Raw genomic sequence first — 20,370 nt, 5'->3', positions numbered from 1 at the left:
TTGTAAGTTCCTGTTTCTTTGGAGGGGGTGGGGGTCTATTCCACACGTGTTTTGCTCCTTCTGTGGTCGTTTGCATATTACACTGGTTTCTGTCCAGCATATCTTCCTGCAGATTTAAACTGTGGGGGGTTTATGCCAGACATAAACTGGTGTAATATGCAAACTGGTTTTTATGCCAGACATAAACTGGTGTAATATGTAATTGACCACTAGAGGGAGCAAAATGTGTGTGGAACAGAAAACCGCCCTGAAGAAACAGGAACTGACAAGCAAAGAAAAAGAGGATGCGGGAAAGTCCTGGGGGAGATGCAGGGATAGTGGAGCCCTTTTGCAGGCAGTTTTCCATGTTCCTGTGTCAAAGTGTTACCTCTCGAAGGAGATGGAATGCAGTATGCTAGAGAGGGAACACCCTCAAGTGACATTTTTGCCGTCTTCACCTTGTGGGTTTATCTAAGGCTCTTGAGAGCACTTCGGTGCTGTGCTGAGAATGGCAAGTCTCCTACAATTAATCTGTTACAGCAAAGTACCACCACGAGGTGAGTCATCCGTCATTTTGCTGACGTTGCCTCTGCTCTTCTAAATGCGATCCCACATGGCAACCTAGGGGAACAGCTGGGAGTAAAGAGGCTTGAGGTCTTGTGTTCTGCCAAATTAGCTATTTTTCAAGGTGTTTTATATACCTTGCTGGAACTGGTCTACAGACGCTGGTCTTGTAGAATCAAGACATTTTGATCGTGTTGAGGGCTTACATCCTTTGAGCAGCAGGGAGAAGGGACTGTGGTTCGGCGGCAGAGCATCTGCTTGGCATGCAGAAGGCCCCCAGGTTCAATCCTCGGCATCTCCCGTTGAAAGGATCAGGTGGTAGGTGAAACAAAAGACATCGATCTCTGCGGCACCCATGGTGTGCGTGTGCCCTTAAGATCCCGCAGCTGTAGTTGGAGCTACAAGCATGAGGAAAGGCCAGCTTTAGGCTCTTTGGGAAGCAGAAGGCACTGGCTGGCAAAGCAAAGAGGGACGATAATAGTTCAATTAGCATCTCGGGGCTTTGGGGATGCTCAGGAGAAGTGACCTGGCCCACTCCACTCTCCCTGCCAGAGCTCATTTATTCTACTTTGTAACCTGCTTTTGTCAGAAATGAGATTTTCCCAAAGCTATAGTCTCTGTAATCATAGGGTTGCCAACCTCCAGGTGTGGCTTGGAGACCTGTTGGAGTTACACCTGGTGTCCAGGTGGCAGGGATCAGTCCCCCTGAGGAAAATGGCTGCTTTGGAGGGATCTAGGGATGTGCATTTGGTTCGTCTGAACCTAATGCACCCCTGAAAGTGCCCCATCTGGGCCCCTTTCGGGCTGCTGTGGGCCGATTCAGATTCTGTGATCTGAATCGGCTTGCCGCCGAAGTAACTTTTTTCCCCACCATAAAGAACAATGGAGGGGTTGGAGACAACCTGTTTGGGGGCCCGTAGAATTGGACCCCCTGGTCCAATGTTCTTGAAACGTTGTGGGTATCTTGGGAAGAGGCTCCAGCAGCTACCCTGTGAGTTTGGAGCCTCTCCCTCAAGCCCCGTCGCCTCCAGCCCCCAGAATATACCCTATTGTTTTCGCCATTGACTTCAGTGGCCCATAGGATATAATGGGTGTGAAATCGACATTCGGCTGGCCGAAAGACTCCCGAATCCGCTGGTACTGACAAAACTGACATGGGGGGAGTCTTTCTGCTGGCCGAAATTGATTCTGCCCAATTTGTCCGAATCGGGCCGAATTATACACCCCTAATTATATCCTATTAAGGTCCCTCTCTTCCCCAAACCCCACCCTCCCCCGGCTCCAGCCCCGGATCTCCAGGAATTTCCCAAGTTGGAGTTGGCAAACCTAGAGCACTTTTGGCAGTGCTCAGGCTTCATGGCCTGTGCTTGGGTGACGGTCAGTGAAAGTGACCTCTGTCTTCAGAGCTTGGCACAAAGAGACGCTTCCAAACCATAGAGATGAACTTTGGGGAAGGCTCGAAGTAATTCCTGCTCTGCGGTGGATGAGCAAACTGTCTTAATTGCAGGCGTTGGGGAAGCAGCAGCAGCACCTTCTGGCCGCAGGAGAACTCACGAGGGGTTGGTCAACTAAACCTAGCACATTCTGATTCACCCCAGCATCTGGTGTAGCCAGATAGGCCTTGGTCTGCTTTCCTTCTGATGGTTTTTTTTTTTTTGGTCTGGAATTGCACGTCATTCGTTGAGTCTGCTTTTGCAGAGAAACCAGATTATACTGTTGGCAGCCCACTACATCCCAGTGTTTTCCTTTTGCCTTCTTTCGGACCTGATTTGTAGATTTTAAAAAATAGCGACATGCCGGGGCAGCACCAATTGATCCCATCTGGACAGGCATAAGCGTTCTCTTGGTTTCTCTGTTCCTGTTTCTTCAAATTTTTCTCCCCTCTTTCAAAGATGCTTCCTTTAAAATCTGCTTAGTTAGTTAACTTCCGGTCGATTTGATTTGTCCACAGCGTACCTGAATCCATCCATTGTCAGTGCTTGTTGAGGGAATGGGGGCGGAGCTTTAATTCGTGTTTCTTCCTTTGTAGCCAAAGCAATGATTCAGCGATTTTCTTTCTTTCTTTTTGAAAGGTTGTGTGATTATGAAATCATAATTTAAAAAGTGATAAAAATATAAAAGTGCCATTGCTGTGGCGGCAAAGAGAAATTGAGTAATTCAGGCTTCTGTCCAGGAGGTGGAAGGAGAGCTTTTCCATGACAGGAACAGAACATAAAAAGAGCACTGCTGGTTCCGACCAGTGAGGGTTCATCTAGTCCAGCATCCTGTCTCAGACAGTCCCTCCGGAGGTCCAACAACAGGACATAAGAACATAAGAGAAGTCAATATTGGATCGGGCCAAGCCAATGGCCCATCCAGTCCACCACTCTGTCACACAGTGGCCAAAAATTACCAGCTGCCATCAGGAGTTCTAGCAGTGGAGCAAGGACACTATTAGCCCTCCCACTGTTGCCCCCCCCAGTACCAAGAATACAGAGCATCACTGGCCCCAGATCAAGAGTTCCTATCTAGACCTTGTGGCTAATAGCCACTGATGGACCTCTGCTCCAGATGTTTATCTAATTCCCTCTTGAAGCCGTCCATGCTTGTAGCTGCCACCACCTCCTGCGGCAGGGAATTCCATGTGTTAATCACTCTTTGGGTGAAGAAGGACTTCCTTTTGTCCGTTCTAACCCGACTGCTCAGCAATTTCACTGAGTGCCCATGAGTTCTCCTGATGTTTGGAGTTGGAGGTAGACTAAATTTCTTGTCAGTGGAATGGAGGTTTCCTGCTTCCCTCTTCCCCCTGCAGTTCACGGATCTCCATCAAATGATGCTCTGGAAGGGACCGGGGACCCTGGGGAACCACAGGAGGGGGAAGCCCGTAGAAATGGCCAATTTAGTCTTCCCCCTCTTTTGGGGGGTATTTTTGTGTTTTATCTGTGCGTGAGAGTGCGTGCGCCTGGAAGTCATGGTGACCACTGGTGACTGACCCCTACTGGGAGACACAAGGACATTCAGAGAGGTGGCTGAATGAAGCCTGTCCCCACTCCCTGCCTCTGGTATTCCGAGGAGGTCTCCCCTCCAAGTACTTGCCAGAGTTGACCCTGCTCAGCTTCCGAGATCTGATGCGATCAGGCTTGCCCCGTTTATCCAGGTCAGGGTGCCAATTTAGTCTGCTGAACAGAACTGGGTGAGATTTCCAGCTTAAGGCTGGTCTCCTAACAGTCGGCATAGTCCTGCTGGAGGTCCTCCTGCCCAGTCCCCATTGAAGCAAACGGGTGTCCTGCCCAGTAAACCTTCCGGGTGGGTCGCTCCCCAAACCCCTCGCCTCTTCTCCGCAGTCTTGGTGACACAGGCACTGAAGGAGCCGACCCACAGAGTCCCAGATTGCACAGAGGGCGGTGAATAATAAAGCAACCGGAGGGGGAAATGCAGCCTGTCATGATCCCTTTTTGTTCGTTTGTTTTGACAGCTGTAATTTATTTTCCATTATTCCTAATAACACACCCTAACGCAACAAGGAACGTACGCGTGGCACGCTCTGCTAAAAGCGCCGGAGCGTTCATCCCACAGGATGCCCGCCCCCGTTGAAAAGGAATGGCTATTTTTAACACATAAATTATATGCATGGCGATAAAGTCTGATTTGCTAGGGCTAGGGTCCAGAATGCACTGACATCAGAGGAAATTATCCTGCTCTGATGGGTTCAGCTGTCTCCCTCAGCCTAGGACTTATTTGGGGATCTGCTCTGTTTTTCTGTTTGTTTGTTTGTTTGTTTGTTTGGTGTCTTTCTCTGCATGCTTCTAGTAAGAACTCAAAGTGATTGATTGATGCATATCTATCCCGCCTTTCTCCCAGTGGGGACCCAAAGCGGATTACGTCATTCTCCTCCATGTCATCCTCACGACACCCCTGTGAGGTGGGTTAGGTTGAGGGCATGTGGCTAGCCTGAGGTCACCCAGCAAGTTTCCATGATGCAAGTGGAGGAGGAGGAGAGGAGATTGGATTTATACCCCGCCCTTCACTCGGAGTCTCAGAGCGGCTTACAAACTCCTTTCCCTTCCCCTCCCCACAACAGACACCCTGTGAGGTGGGTGGGGCTGAGAGGGCTCTGAGAGAACTCTGACACAAACTTCTCTTTTTCAAGGACAGCTGTGCCAGAGCTTGTGACTGACCCAAGGTCACATCAGCAGGTGCAAGCGGAGGAGTGGGGAATCAAACCCGGTTCTCCCAGATTAGAGTCCACGCACTTAACCACGACACCAAACTGGCTTCGAACCTGGGTCTCTCGGATCCTAGTCCGACACTAACCACTACACCACACTGTCAACGATGCCGTGGTTCCGCGCTTCTTGTCAGGAGGCAGCTCCAGCACGGCTGCAAAATGAGGCAGGAGGAGACTTCTGTGCTGGGTGAAAACCTGTTCAGGTGTCTTCCTGGGACAGGAGGAAGGCCGTGGCTGGGTGGGAGAGCGCCAGCTGTACATGCAAAAGGGCCCAGGACCAACGTTCCCTCTAAGCTGTCGAGTCTTGTGAGCAAAAATTCTACTTTGTGAGCTCCTGGCATTAAAGTTGTGAGCGAGCAATTTGGCTACTGCATAAATTAGTCTGCTCTGGAGCCCTCCTTCCTGAGCTAAGACAGAAATGGGTGAGCCAGAGGCTAAAAAACTGTGAGCTAGCTCACACTAACTCAGCTTAGAGGGAACACTGCCCAGGACCAGTGCTCAGCATCTTCCGTTGAACGGTCTTGAACAGCAGACGTAGGGGTTTCTCTTGGCCAGAGCAAGCTGTGCCAGGCCAAATGGACTGATGGTCTGACTTGGTAGAAGGGCAGCTTCAAAGCCGGTCTGACAGAGTTAATATCAGTGGCCAGCCACACCCATATTTGTCCCTGAACACTTGATGATTGAAAGAATACGCTGCCTCCGATGAGTAGGGAGGTTGTCACTTGATAACCATTCGCAGGCCTCTCGCGAATTCCTCTAATCCCTTTAAAAAAATCTGTGCCAGGGCCCTGACCCAGATAGCTCAGGCAAGCCCCATCTCGTCAGGTCTCGGAAGCTAAGCAGGGTCGACTCTGGCAAGTACTTGGAGGGGAGACCTCCTTGGAATACCAGCAGTCGGGAGGCGGGGGCAGGCTTCATTCAGCCACCTCTCTGAAGATCCTCCAGTCCCCCAGCATGGGCCAGTCACCAGAGGTCGCCCTGACTTCCATGTGCACGCACACGCACAAGCCCACATGGGGGGGGGGAAATCTCTGCCGGTGGCTTTCAAAGTGATCTTGTCTTCCACAAGGTTATGCAATCCTGGAAAAAATGCTTCCCAGCCCATTCCGACAAGACCTGTTTGTGGGCTCATTCCTACTATGCTGAGGCAGAGAAAACACCTCCTTGCTAGGTTCCTTCCCACGGAGACTGCAGGCTTGACCAGAGCTGCTCTATGGCTCTGGAGGTTCTGACAGAGTGTCACCACTTGGGTGGGCGGGGTGCCTGCCGTTTCCCAGAGTGCTGCTTCCCTTCCTTCCTTTCTGGGCTGGGCTGGGCTGTTTTCTTCCCCCTCTGTGACCAGCATACCTGGGACTAAAAGGGGCTCGTCTCTCCCTACTGGTGCAGCAGGATATTCCTGCATTGCAACTGAGCAGAAGTGTGATTTCTGCAGTTTTCCGCCAACACTGGTGGGGACCTTTCATGCCTTCAGTGGAGACTTTTACAACTTTGGCACCAGAAGGGAGATTGTATACAAGAAGAAGGGAAAGTCTGATCGCCTTAGAGTGTACGCCTGACATCAAAGTGTTGTACATATTAGATTCCATGTCAAAAATGAAGTCAAATGAGGAGGAAGTTCTTGTATTTTATTGTAATGAAATACGGAAAACAGTTAGGCCAAAGGAGACCATCAAAACTGACTGCTTTCTTCTCAGCATAATCAGGAAAAATGCCTCAATTAATAGGAAAACAATTAGACCAAATAGTCAACCAAAAATTGACAACTTTCTTCTTTTTCTTCTTCATCTTCTTCTTGAGCATATTCTGAACATATCCAGGAAATACATGATATTTTATACATGGACTGACATCATCAAGAAAACAATATTCAAACAGCATAATTGGTTACAAAAGACAGTGGTGATTTGAGTAATAATCCTCTGATTGGCCAGATATAAAGAAACATATATTTACGTCAAACTAAGTGTTTACTTAACCTAGGATTCTTCATATCAGACTAAAATCTTATCTGACCCAGACATTGAAAGGTTTGCCCTAAGAACTACAGAATCATGAACTTTGTACCTATTATGTTGTCTGTTAACAATATCAGACCTACAAGAGGAAAGCCTTCTATGTAACAGCCCTTTCTAACATCCTAATAAAATATTACTTAAAGAATAAATCTATAAAAAACAGAAATATGAACATGAACAATCGAGAAGGAAAAAACCTATATATGAAAATCTTTATATTCCCATTCATACTACAAAAGTGCCCCATGCCTGTGAAAATGCTGCCAAGCAGTGAAAGTGATGCTCTGGATTCTAATTCCAGTGTCTTATTTCTGCTTTCACTAACGGAGAGCCCTCTTGGTTTCCAGAGACATAAAACCTCTGCATGGAGGTTCCCTTTGTCATGGCTAATAGCCATTGATGCATCTATCCCCCCACCCCGCCAAGAAGGACTCCAGTCCTTTGAAGGCTGTTTGCACTAGTAGCCATCACTGCTTCCTGTGTCATCAAGTTCCACAAGTTAATACCCAGCAATGAGGACAGATGCTGGGCTCTGTGATTCACATCGGGCCTATCCTGTCTAAGAGCTATTGGGTGCACTGCAGTCCACCACAGCCATCCTCCTGCACCAGACCTGTGGAAGTCAGCAGGCGACGAGCTTGGCTTTACACCTCAGTGCAAATCTGTGGCTCTCACTAACATAAAGAACGTAAGAAGAACCCTGCTGGGTCAGACCCATGGTCCGTCTCGTCCAGCATCCTGCCTCACACAGTGGCCAACCAGTTGCTCTGCAGGGCCAACAAGAGGGCATAGAGGCCAAGGCCTTCCCCTGCAGGGAACATCAGCCCTGCTGGATCAGACCAGTGGTCCATGTAGTCCAGCATCCTGTCTCACACAGTGGCCAACTGGTTCCTCTGGAGGGCCAACAACAGAGTAGAGAGGCCGAGGCCTTCCTAAGAACCTCAGAAGAGCCCTGCTGGATCAGACCAGTGGTCCATGAAGTCCGGCATCCTGTCTCACACTGGCCAACTGGTTCCTCTGGAGGGCCAACAACAGGGCAGAGAGGCCGAGGCTTTCCTAAGAACCTCAGAAGAGCCCTGCTGTATCAGACCAGTGGTCTATCTAGTCCAGCATCCTGTCTCACACAGGGGCCAACCAGTTCCTCTGGAGGTTCAACAACAAGGCATAGAGACCTAGGCCTTCTCCTGATGTTACCTCCTAGCACCGGGATTCAGAGTTTGACTGTCTCTGAATGTGGAGGCTCCCTTTAGTCACCCTGGTTAGTAGCCACTGATAGACCTGTCTTCCTTGAATCTGTCTAATCCTCCTCTAAAGCTTGTCTGTGTCTATGACCATCACTACCTCCTCTGACAGCAAATTCCAAATTTTAATCACTCGTTGTGTTAAGAAATACTTCCTTTTGTCAGTCCTGAATCTGTTCCCCATCAGCTTCATTGAATGCCCTTGAGTTCTAGTGTTTTGGTAGGGGGAGAAAACCATTATTTTTGGTCACCTCCCTCCCTCCTGTGCATAATTTTACAAATCTTTCTCATGCCCCTCCCCCAGTCTTCTCATTTAAGTCCCAAACTCTTCAGCCTTTCCTGTGTGTGAGAATGCACACAGTCTATCAATGGAGACGCCAGCCAAGATGGTGTGGGGCAAATGATTTGTGATGACTAACTAATATTCGCAAAAGCAGACTGCCCATTCTCACACACTTTTCCCCTCCCCCTTACTGGCATTGCTCACTCGGTGACTGACAGGGGCTGAAATTCTCAGCAGAACAGTTTCCCTTCAAAAGCACATCAAAGAGAAGGGAGGGCATAAATCCATTCCTACAGAAAAGGTGGCATGCGGGGGAGTCTTTGACAGTTACCAATTCCACCTTTTCCCCCACGGCACTGTCAGAGTGACACATGGCGGGGATTGGGAGCCAGGGAAGATGAGGCCGGAAGGCGGTGCTGGGTGAGCCGTCAGCCATTCCAGCGGGTGCCAGAAGTCACCAGAGCTGGGGGACGGGGTTGGCATTTCGTTGGCATTTAGGAATGCGGCGATCCGCTGTTGCTTCAGTGGCAAAACTCCAAAGCAGGAGTGAGAGGAAAGGAAAAGACAGCAGTCAGCACATGTCGGGGGCAAAGTGCTGTCTGCCTCTGTTGTGGCTTCTGCAGCCCACCAGCATAATCTGGAAGTACAGATGCCAGCCCGGGATGAGAAGAAACAGTTGTGTTTTCACGTCCCTAAAAACGGAAGATGAGTCAGGGCAAACGAGCGGCTCTTTGGAAAGACTAGTTCATCCGTTAATATTCTCGGAGGACAACAGACTGACGTGATGGAGCATAAATCTGGCAAAGAGATCTTTGGCTCTTTAAGGCTCCTGCCCCCCAAAATCTTGCTGCTCTCCAAGGTGCTACTGGACTCTGATCCAGCTCTTCTCCTGCAGAACAATATGGCTGCCCTCTGGAGCAAAGGCTTTCATCGGGAAAGGCGGAGGATGTGCTGCTGAGTCGGCTGGGGATTTTTTTTTAATTATCTGCCAGAACTCTTGGGCTTGTCTTGAGAATTGTCACATAAGAACATAAGAGACGCCAATGTTGGATCAGGCCAAAGGCCCATCCAGTCCAGTACTCTGTGTCACACAGTGGCCAAAAATACCAGGGGCCATCAGGAGGTCCACCAGTGGGGCCAGGGCATTAGAAGCCCTCCCACTGTTGACCCCCCCCCAAGCACCAAGAAGACAGAGCATCCCTTGCCCCAGAGCCCCTATCTATATCTTGTGGCTAATAGCCACTGATGGACCTCTGCTCCAAGAATACAAAGCATCCCTTGCCCCAGACTGAGAGTTCCTATAAGAACATAAGAGAAGCCAATGTTGGATCAGGCCAATGGCCCATCCAGTCCAACACTCTGTGTCACATAGCGGCCAAAAAGACCAGGTGCCATCAGGAGGTCCACCAGTGGGCACTAGAAGCCCTCCCATTGTTGCCCCCCCCTCCAAGAACACAGAGCATCACTTGCCCCAGACTGAGAGTTCCTATCTATACCTTGTGGCTAATAGCCACTGATGGAGCTCTGCTACATATAAGAACATAAGAGAATCCAATGTTGGATCAGGCCAATGGCCCATCCAGCCCAACACTCTGTGTCACACAGTGGCCAAAAAGACCAGGTGCCACCAGTGGGGCCAGGACACCAGAAGCCCTCCCACTGTTGCCCCCCCCCCCAAGCACCAAGAATACGGAGTATTCCTTGCCCCAGACCGAGAGTTCCTATAAGAACATAAGAGAAGCCAATGTTGGATCAGGCCAATGGCCCATCCAGTCCAACATTCTGTGTCGCACAGTGGCCAAAAAGACCAGGGGCCATCAGGAGGTCCACCAGTGGGGCCAGGACACCAGAAGCTCTCCCACTGTTGCCCCCCCCCCCAAGCACCAAGAAGACAGAGCATCGCTTGCCCCAGAGTCCCTATCTATACCTTGTGGCTAATAGCCACTGATGGACCTCTGCTCCATATGCTTATCTAATTCCCTTTTGAAGCCGTCCGTGCTTGTATGCTTCACATACCTCACCTGAGGAGGAACACCGTCCAGATTAGCACCTGATGATTTATCTTAGGTGAAGCTTAGATGTTAACTCCAGGGTCGAGCAGGTGCTACTCCCGTGTTTTTGGCGTGATGCCCCCTCTCCCGGTTTGATGATTCTACCCTGTCCCTTGGGACCTTTGTTTCCCTTGGGGTTATGACTTCCCTCTGTGCCTTTTGGAGGCTATCAGTATCTCAAGGATCCCCCTTTTGCTTTGGAGAGGAACAGGAGGTCAGGCGGGGGAGCCAGCCTCCCTCTCCAAGGATACCCCAGCAATCCCTAACTAGTGCCTTCCTCTTGAAAACTTTTCAGGAAGAAGCCCCCCATCTCTTCTTCCACCTCCAGAAGAAGGATTACTCGATATTATAGGCTGGATATCTTCCTAAAGGGGGGGCTACATTGATGAAACGTCTCCCCCGCCCCTTCGGGGGATTGGTGAACTGTTCTTTTTTCTTGGAGTCTTGTAAAGACCTAGAGCAGTCTCTCTGACCCCTTATGCTCTCTTCCCTAGGTTACAGGTGACCACTCCTCTGCGTTCTTTTATTTAAAAAAGAAAGAAAACCTGTAGCCCTTTTCTTTGAGGACCTATAAGGGAAAACGTACAGCCTGCACGCTTTGCCTTATCACGCCGCAAGGAAAATGGTAACCTTTCACAATGAGACAGAAAGATTTCACATAGGGGTTTTCAAACGTCTCAGGTTTCAGGCCTTGATTTCGGATCCCCCATCCTGGAGCCTGTAATGGCTTTATTTCTGTTTAGGCCTGCCATCTAGTCCTGACGAAAACGGCTAGAGATTTTTAAAGAAATGAAAACTGGGAACGAGTACATTGTTTCAATGGGTATTGTGCTATAGCACTACTACTATTGAAAGGCCCTTGGGGAGGGTTGGAATGGTGACGGCGGGGGCTGAAACAAGGGGAAATGGTGGCAACGTGGTCAGGACTTGCAAAAAACCTTCCAGTCCAAAAGTACTTTAGAAAGTTCATACGAAACCACATTTGGGAAAGATCTCAGCAAAACAGAATGACGTGATCTCCAAAACCAAGGTGAAGCAAAACGTCCGTGTGGAAACAGCCCAGGTGTGGGTTCTTTATTGATTTGTGATTGTGTAGATGAGACAATACTATAGAGCTGCAAGAAGAAGCCACCATGATGAGGACAGGGAATACAGACTGTTGGGAACAGGACAAACGAGCAACTTGAGACCAATGCTCCCTCTAAGCTGTTGGAGTCTTGTGAGCGAAAATTCCACTTTGTGAGCTCCTGGCATTAAAGCTGTGAGCGAGCGACTTGGCTACTGCATAAATTAGTTTGCTCTGGAGCCCTCCTTCCTGAGCGGAGACGAAAATGTGTGAGCCGGAAACTAAAAAACTGTGAGCTGGCTCACACTAACTCAGCTTAGAGGGAACACTGCTTGAGACATACTCAGAGGCTGTGGCTTGGGCGGGTAACTCCATTCCTAAGGCAAAGCCATGGGGGGGGGGGCAGCCACCAAAGGGCAGGAAGTCTGTAATTCAGGGTGTGATCGTAGGAAAGGACAAGCAAAAATCGAGTTCCGATGAGAACAGGCTTTGTTACTTGGCTTTTGGGGCTAGACTAACTGGGGAAACCTTTCCATGGAGAACAGCGGCAGGAACCAAGGCTGTCCAGAGTTTTCAGCAGCCGAGCTGAGCGTCCAACAGGGAGGCGGGGAGTGGTGAAAGGACTTCTCCTAAAGACGCTTACAGAAATCAGTCTGCCCCAACTGCACGGCCAAATAATGCACCTCTGGTGGCTACCATGATTTTCAAAAAGCAGGTTCTGTGACAGCTTGGGACAGTTGTAGATCAAAAGAATCCAGGATCTAGCCTTGTGGGTTGTATCAAGACTGCATTTTCCACTAACGGGAAAAGGGAGGTGTAACTTTGGCTGATTTTCCCTTTTTGCTGCAGAGCCCTAATTTGCCCCTCAAACCATTGTTGGGGGTCCTCTGTTCCCCCGGAGATTAGTGGGCTGCTCTGGGAGGGGGGATTCAGGGAAGTTCTGCTTTCCTTTAGCGGAAAACTCGATCTGGATACGACCCCATAGTTGGAATCTGTTGGTTCCCATTGAGGTATTCCCAAAACATCTTAGCGGGCGGTCTTGAAAACACATAAGCTTTCTGCTTAACCATGTGGGTCGGAAGATCTTGCCTAGAGGGACATGTGACATGTACCCCAGCATTCTAGAGCTGTTCAGGTTTGATGATGATTCTGGGTTCTCGTTTATTGTTTCATCCATCCATTCTGCTGGCTAATGATTTATCACTGAGCACATGGCCTAAACCCTAAATGTGAACGGCATTGTTCTTGCAGGGGAACCCAGTGCGCCCAAGTTGGAAGGGCAGATGGGAGAAGACGGGAACTCCATCAAAGTGAACCTTATCAAGCAAGATGACGGAGGATCCCCCATCCGGCATTATCTCATCAAATACAGAGTCGTAAGTTCAGCTCGACCAGGCTGGTGTCTGTCTGTCCTGACCTTTCGCACCTTTGGAACAGTTGGGATCGGCTTCTCTCTGACAAGGTTCTGCCGTTCTGCTTTGCCTCTGTGCCAAGAAATGTCTGCACCGACATCCTCGGCATGCCTGTCAGAGCGCACGCGTGGCCCCCCGTCTTTCTCGGCAGCATTTCAAAGGTCACCGGGAGGCACTTCTTTGATTGCTGCTCCCCCTCCCCTGAAATATAATCACTCACCATGATTGTTGGGCTTCCAAAGCTCTCCGTGTATCTATTTATGTTCAGTTCTGATGGCGCTATTAACTCTTCCAAAGACTGCGGGGTTGTCTTTTTTAAGCACCTCCAGGGAGAAACTGGAGCTGTGGTGGCTCAAGTGGTTAAGACGCTGAACTGCAGGCTGTGAAAGGTCGGTAGTTCAGCAGTTCAAGACCCGGGTGCCGCATGACGGAGTGAGCTCCCGTCTCTAGTTCCAGCTCCTGCCAACCTAGCAGTTCGAAAGCAAGAAATTGCAAGTAGATAAATAGGTACCACTTCGGTGGGAAGGGAACAGCGTTCCGTGCGCCGTGGTGTTTAGTCATGCCGGCCACATGACCACAGAAATGTCTTCGGACAGCGCTGGCTCTTCGGCTTGGAAACGGAGATGAGCACCGCAACCCTAGAGTCGGATTCGACTGGCTTTCGAGCAAGGGAACCTTTACCTTTTTAGGGAGAAACTGGAGAGGGTTTCCAAGCGTAACTCAGCTGTAACTGATGGCTGTCTCTGAATGTGAAATGGTTAGGGAAGCCCAGTAGCTCTGTGAGCGTGCCTTGTTGGGCTTGGATAGGGGTGTGGCCACTTCTGAACAGGCCCTGGCCTTTGGACGTATTTTGTGGGAAACAGGGTACTTCTCTCGACGGCTTCTAATGGGGAATCGAGAATGAGACATTTCAGCTTGTCCGTCACGAGAGTGACTTGGGACCGATGCTCCCTCTAAGCTCTGGAGTCTTGTGAGCAAAAGTTCTATTTTGTGAGCTGCTGGCATTAAAGTTGTGAGTGAGCGATTTGGCCGCTGCATCAATTAGTTGGCTCTTCCTGTGCTAAGACACATCTTCTCTGCCCTTGCCCTTTGGGCACACATAGCCCGGTTGGCCACGATGGTTCCCCACTAAGCTGCCTTCCGTTGTCTTCTCTTCTTCCTCCCCTCCCTCTTCCTGCAGAAGCACTCCTCGGACTGGAAGCCTGAGATCAGACTCCCCTCTCGCAGCGACCACGTCATGCTGAAGTCTCTCGACTGGAACTCGGAATACGAGGTCGTTGTGATTGCAGAGAACCAGCAAGGGAAGTCGAAGCCCGCCCATTACGCCTTCAGGACTTCCGCTCAGCCAACCATCATGCCAGGTACGGCAGCGTCCAGCTTCCTACCATCAGTTTCTGCTTAAAGTTAATGCAATGGCACCACATCCCTTAATGTGCTTGAGTTTAAAAACACACACACACACACACACACACCAAACCCCTCAGCGACTTGCTTGCTTACTGCCATCCTCATAACCGGTTACCCATGCCGAGCCTAATTTCCTGGCCTTGTACATACCGAATGTGGTTGGTCGACGACACTCGCGGTATGTATTGTCCATCTGATGCTCCAGCCCCGCCCCCCCCTGCAGAATCCCGGAAAGAGTTCATCTTTGTGACGCTTTGTGAAATGGTTCAAACCGGTCAGTTGTGGCCAAAGGAGAAATCCGTCGCAACCCGTTGACAGCCAGTACTGTAAAGGAGTAGAAAGAGATGACTGGCTGTGGTTAGGAAGGTTCTGTGGCGTTTGTGTTTCGTGGGAGAACCTCTGTGGCGTGGAACTTAAATAGAGGAGATGTTTCAGAAGTGCGAATTCCTCCATGGCTCCCACTGGCTTTTGCTGGTGGTCTTTAATGTTAAATGATTCCTTTTCTATAGCCATTAGGACACACAGCATCAGAGCCTGCATTTCGTAGGCTCGATTTCACCAGGACAGTCTAGGACTGCATTTTGTATGGCTGCGTTATCTTGGTTTCACCACACCAGACTGAGTAAGTGGAGAAGAGCTCCAGCGCTGTGGTGCCATCTCTCTGTAAACATGAATGGTTGACAGTATTCAGATCTATCGTTCTATCGTGAGGTATCTAACTAATGATCCACCAGATGTCTGTAGGAGACGTTAGTAGCTTGGCAACCGCCGAATGTTCCTTTTCAGTTCCCACACTGAACACCCTGTTAAGTAAGCAATAGAAATGACACTTTAGTGTAGAAAAGCTGATTGTTCATCTGTTTAGCACTCTAGGTATTTTCGGAATAATTGTCTCAGTGGAGCCATTTTAGCATGGCCTGTTTCAGGGGAAAGGTGGCGCATGTAATCCATGGCAGAGCAGCCGTCAAGAGCCTCCGAGCCATGGCCCGACATACTTTTGTGTGTCATACTTTTGTGCTTTTGGAAGGTGGTGTGGTGAGCTGCAGGTTCAAGCACAGACGACAGGACGCAGACTCTTCATGACTTTAAGTTCAAGTCCAGGTTAGGTTAAAGACCAACAAGATTTTCGGGGGTGTGAGCTTTCAGAGTCAAAGCTCTTTGTCAAACCTAGCTGCTCTCCCGCAGACTAACACGGCTACCCTCTGACGCTATCCCCATGAATCGAATAACCACAGGTGTCCGTTCTCAGCACAAAAGCGAAGTAACATTCGGAATTCAAGCTAGCTTACACAGTGTGCTAAGGAAGGCTGAATCTCATGGTGCGTACATGCTGCACAAATCAAGCACAAATTCATATTGAGCCCAATGTGTTTTCTTTTGTTTTTATCAGAAAAAGGAGCCAGGAGGTATTGAGACCGCCCAGTACAAAAACTTAGAAGTAGGTTGAAGGATTATGGATATAGCCTGGTGCTATGAGTGCTCAGGGCGTAACGCTCAGCAGTGGTCCCTACGTCCCTGTTCTTTCTCCCTTACTCACAGATGGGCTGCAATGCAGTTTGCCAACTAAAAATTCATCTAACTAAGCAGGGACGTTCGGTAACATATCATTAAAACAACTGATGCTTCTTTGGTACTTGCTTTAAACATTTCTAAGCTGCTTTAGGGTGTTCCATTATTCAGTGCCCAAAGCTCTAATGTTCCCCACCCTCATCTATTTGGGGGGGGGGATCTAGTTAGAGCGTAAATGAATTGGTGGTGGGGACACATATATCATTTGCAAGAAAATTGAATGTAAATCACCCTAATTGGACCACCATTTCCACTCTGCCCTTTGCTCCAACCTTCCAATTATTGTGAGATTTCATGGTTCCAGGGGAAAACGTTACTGAGAGATCTCTGACAATTCGGCAGGCTTCGGCTTGCCCTAAATGCCTTTCAGTTTCAGGATTTAAACTGGAGCGACCCTGAAAGTTATATTTCAAAAGCGAAATTTGAAAAAGTAGACTGAAATTCACAGGGATTTCGTGCTTGAGAATTTCGGCAAATGTACGAAAAAGTGTGAAATTTTCATTTCACTTGTAGGACACAAAGGCAGGACTCGGGGTATCATACTTGGTTAGAAAGGAAGCTCTGACAGTGAAATTTGATACAGGGAAGTCAGAGTTGTGGAAGTTAGCGTAAGAATGGCATAAGAAGCCGTCAAGGGGGAGATACACATCAGTGGAAGGGGCGGGTGGATACGGTGCTTTTCGAAGGAGTGGTGAAACCGCTGCTGCCATTTCAAATTTATTTAGATCAAGGTGGAGGGCAAGGTGCTTTGAAGAGCTTAGAATTGTTATGCCAATAAAGGTCTATAGGAGCTGCGGTGGCTCAAGTAGTTAAGACGCTGAACTGCAGGCTGTGGAAGGTCAGTAGTTCAGCAGTTCGAGACCCGAGTGTGCTGCATGATGGAGTGAGCTCCCATCTCTAGTTCCAGCTCCTGCCAACCTAGCAGTTCGAAAGCAAGACATTGCTGCAAGTAGATAAATAGGTACCACTTCGGTGGGAAGGTAACAGCATTCCATGCGCCTTGGTGTTTAGTCATGTCGGCCACATGACCACGGAAACGTCTTCGGACAGCGCTGGCTCTTTGGCTTTGAAACGGAGATGAGCACCGCAACCCTAGAGTCGGATTCGACTGGCTTTCGAGCAAGGGAACCTTTACCTTTACCTATATGTATATGTATGCTTAGAAGGACTGGTCCTTGTCCAGAGAACTAGTTGTCTAGGATTGGGATGTGAGGGATTGACACTGAGGAGGAGGATGGAATGGGAGAATCCAGTACCTACAGGGCAGAGACAAAGGAAGGGAGACTGGATTATCCGGACGGGAGTTGGCTGTCATTTAGGGATCTGAAGGAAGAGGGGAAGAATCTGAATTAAGGGGTACAACTGGATTTGAATCCAGTAGTCCTTCGGAGACTAACAAGGTTTTCAGAGTATAAGCTTTTGAGAATCAGTGTTTCCTTCACCAGATATTTTTGTCAGAGCTTTAATTCTCGAAACCTCGAACCCCAAAAATCTTGTTGGTTTCCAAGGTGCTACTGGGCTTGAATCCAGTTATCCTACTGCAAACTAGTATGGCTACCCTCTGAAACTGAATAGAGGGTTAGTGCTGTTGCAGGCATAAGATGGGAAATGTGGGAACTGGAATGGGAGAAGGAAGAAACACTGATTGGAGTTGAGATTGAGAGGTGTCAGCGAGGGAGGCTGAAGGACAGCTGTCTCAGGACAGGAGTGGAAGGAATTTCACCCAAACTAAGTGGGAGGCGGGAAGCTTTTTGTCTTGCTGCAGTCTCCTGAACTTGTTTCGCTCAATGGCATCCATCTCCAGCCCGGTGGTCCCTGCTACCCTCGTGCCTTTATGAAATACAGTCAGCGGCAGGATGTATGCTTACATAGCAAAGTCTACACTGTTGGAAATGTCTAACTGGGGGCTGCAAACTGTGAGGTGGGGCCTCCCAAGGGGTTCTTGACTTTCACCTCCAGGTTTTTTGGATGTCTTGAGTTGATCAGTGGGAGACGTTCCCAGGGGGTTGCCTCCAAAGGCTGATAACAGGGCGGGGTTGGAAGACCATCCGCAAGTCCAGGCGAATTTGTCTAGGTTTGGGGACCGGGTGGGGGCTGGCCTCCCTGTTTCTTTGCCAGAAGATTCCCATCTTTTATCGAGAACTGCCATTGTCAAACGCCACCAGTTCATTCCCATGTGCCTTGCCCCACCCCCCCATTCTGAGTGCTCGACCCTCGCGTTGCTCATTCCGGTGTCCTTGGCTCGCTAATCCTGCCCTCCCCAGATGTCTCCCTCTTGCTGCTGCCTCCGCCAGCTGCCACGCCTACCCTCTGCATTACTGCTGCTGCCGCCGCCGCTGCCACCGCTCTGTTCCTCTAACCTTTTGGATATTTTAATTTATACTAAGTTAAAGCAACCTTTTAAAATTCTTATTGTTTTTTCTACATTTATGACCTATTTTTTTCTTTTATCTATTTCTCTCTCTCTCTTTCTCTCTCTCTCTCTCTCTCTCTCTTTCCCCCAACCCTTCTTCCTTTGTTCCTTTCCTGTGTCTGTTGTCATAAACATGTCACTTTGGATCCCCCTGGAAACATCCACTCTGCCACATGCACCAACATTGTTGTTGTTGTTGTTGTTTTCAATTAAAAATTCCGCCCCTCCTGGGAATAATTTTTGGGCGCTTGCAGCAATCTTGGGAAGTCCGGCGACCTCGTCTCCCTTGGTTCCGTTGCTTCTCTCCGCAGCAGCTCTGCTTTTGCTCTGTTAGAAACTTTTACAGACAACTCCAGCGACAAGAGAAATTTGCTTTTGAAGACCCTGGTTTTCACTGAGGCCCGAAAGCAAGATAGAATTCCTTATTTGCAGGGATTGCTTCTGTTGTGGGGAGGGCATTGCTGTTTTGTAATGAGAAAGTGGGGGGGGGATTCAAAATCAGGCTTTTTAACAGTTCCATACAACGATTTCCTTCTTGTGCGTGCACACACACACACACATACACACACACCATTTTTAAAAGCTAGATGTGATTGGAATGGCTATTCTTTTCAAATCGTAGGGCAAAACAATGTTTCTAATACCAGTCTTCCATTGCATTCTCACACATAGCAGTTTGTTCATCCTTGAAAATAGTGCAGAGAAATCTGTTTGGTTTTTTTTTTAATTAAAATACAATAAAATAACACAAAAAAATACCAAGTTAACGAGTCCGCAGACTTAAATTGATACTTGCAGTCCTGAAGTGCCCAAACTGGAGGTGGATTCCAGTGAATCTCTCCTCCCTGGTGGTTGTGGACTTTTGCATTTCCCTGAATTGGGAAATCCATTTGAATTAATTTGCCTGGTTGGGGCCCATGATGGGATGGATTCCACAGCCAACATTTGCTAGAAAATCAGTGGAAATTCAGTGGTTTCCAGTGATCGCTATTTGTGGGCCCTAGTATGATCCCCTCCAGTGAAACCAGACAAGCTAATTTCATTCCAGTCTCGATAATAAAACTGTCACCGAGCACAGGGGGGAATTTCTGCTCAACGAAATCTTCACGGAGCTCTAAATTTGGGATCAGCAACACATCCCTTTGGTGGGGCACCTGATGATTCTTGGCACGCAGAATGAGCCGCCTTAGTGAAGCACAGATCATCTCCACTGTAGGGAGAGCAAGTGTTTCTCTCGGACCCCTTCGCACGGGGTCTGTTTCATTGGGGCTACAGAAAAGAGTGCCAAACCCATCCTCTGCTATCAGCACGAAAGAGGAGACGGAAGGGCACTCGTATCAGTTGCTGCTGCTGAAATGAAGGCGGCTGATCCCTTCCGTATCCACCCACTTCCTGGCTCCCTGGGGCCCCCAAAGCATGCTGGTGGCCCATGTTTTCTTCTCTGTCTTTTGGCCGGCTCGCACCCTGGCCGTGCCAAACCATGAGTGTGGCTGTAGCACAGTCTTCCCTTGGTGGCTGCAAAGCAGTCTTCCCTTGGTCTCCATTCACTGAAAGAGTTAGGGCTAAGGACTGCATCCTCAGTAGCAAGTATCCAGGCCACTAGGCACAAGAGCAAGGGAAAAGTTCACTCGCTCACAGCTGGGAAATTTACGGCAGCCTTGGGCAAGCAGTTTGGGTAACTTGTTGGCATATTCAGTGTGCTTGCAATATATTCTCCAGTATGTAACCGAAGAGTGTGCCTGGCCACAAACTCCTGTTAATTTGCCCGGAGGAGCGGTCACTGTGGTGAGTGACTAGGGCGGAGGGGGCCTCCCCCTTGCTCTCTGGATGAACCTCTTGGGACTGGTGTAAACACCTGGATATATATTTTGATGTTGCTTGTGTTATAATTTTGCACCTGGAATCCCAGCATCAACAGATGATGGTCTTGTCACCTAAACCTGGGTGCAGTGTTCCCTCTAAGCTGCGTGAGTGTGAGCTAGCTCACAGTTTTTTAGCCTCCGGCTTGCACATTTTCATCTTGGCTCAGGAAGGATGGGGCTCCAGAGCAGACCATTTTATGCAGTATCCAAATCGCTTGCTCACAACTTTACTGCCAGCAGCTCACCAAGTAGAATTTTTGCTCACAAGACTCCACAGCTTAGAGGAAGCGTTGCTTGGGTG

The 20,370-nt window shown here is 49.0% G+C and overlaps 1 protein-coding gene across 1 annotated transcript in view; it reads left to right on the top strand.

The window, feature by feature from the left end:
- Positions 1–20,370, top strand: part of NCAM1 (neural cell adhesion molecule 1) — a 140,255-nt gene that overhangs the window by 103,159 nt on the left and 16,726 nt on the right. Inside the window, exons 20-21 of the mRNA XM_015421985.1 lie at positions 12,658–12,782; positions 13,999–14,179. Coding sequence (XP_015277471.1) covers positions 12,658–12,782; positions 13,999–14,179 — 306 coding nt within the window. The remainder of the gene's footprint in view (positions 1–12,657; positions 12,783–13,998; positions 14,180–20,370) is intronic.

The sequence above is a fragment of the Gekko japonicus genome, unplaced genomic scaffold (assembly GCF_001447785.1).
Source record: "Gekko japonicus isolate JY-2015 unplaced genomic scaffold, Gekko_japonicus_V1.1 scaffold114, whole genome shotgun sequence".
NCBI classification, from domain to species: Eukaryota; Metazoa; Chordata; class Lepidosauria; order Squamata; family Gekkonidae; genus Gekko; species Gekko japonicus.
Note: the sequence above shows the minus strand (reverse complement) of the source record. Positions and strands in the feature narration are given on the sequence as shown.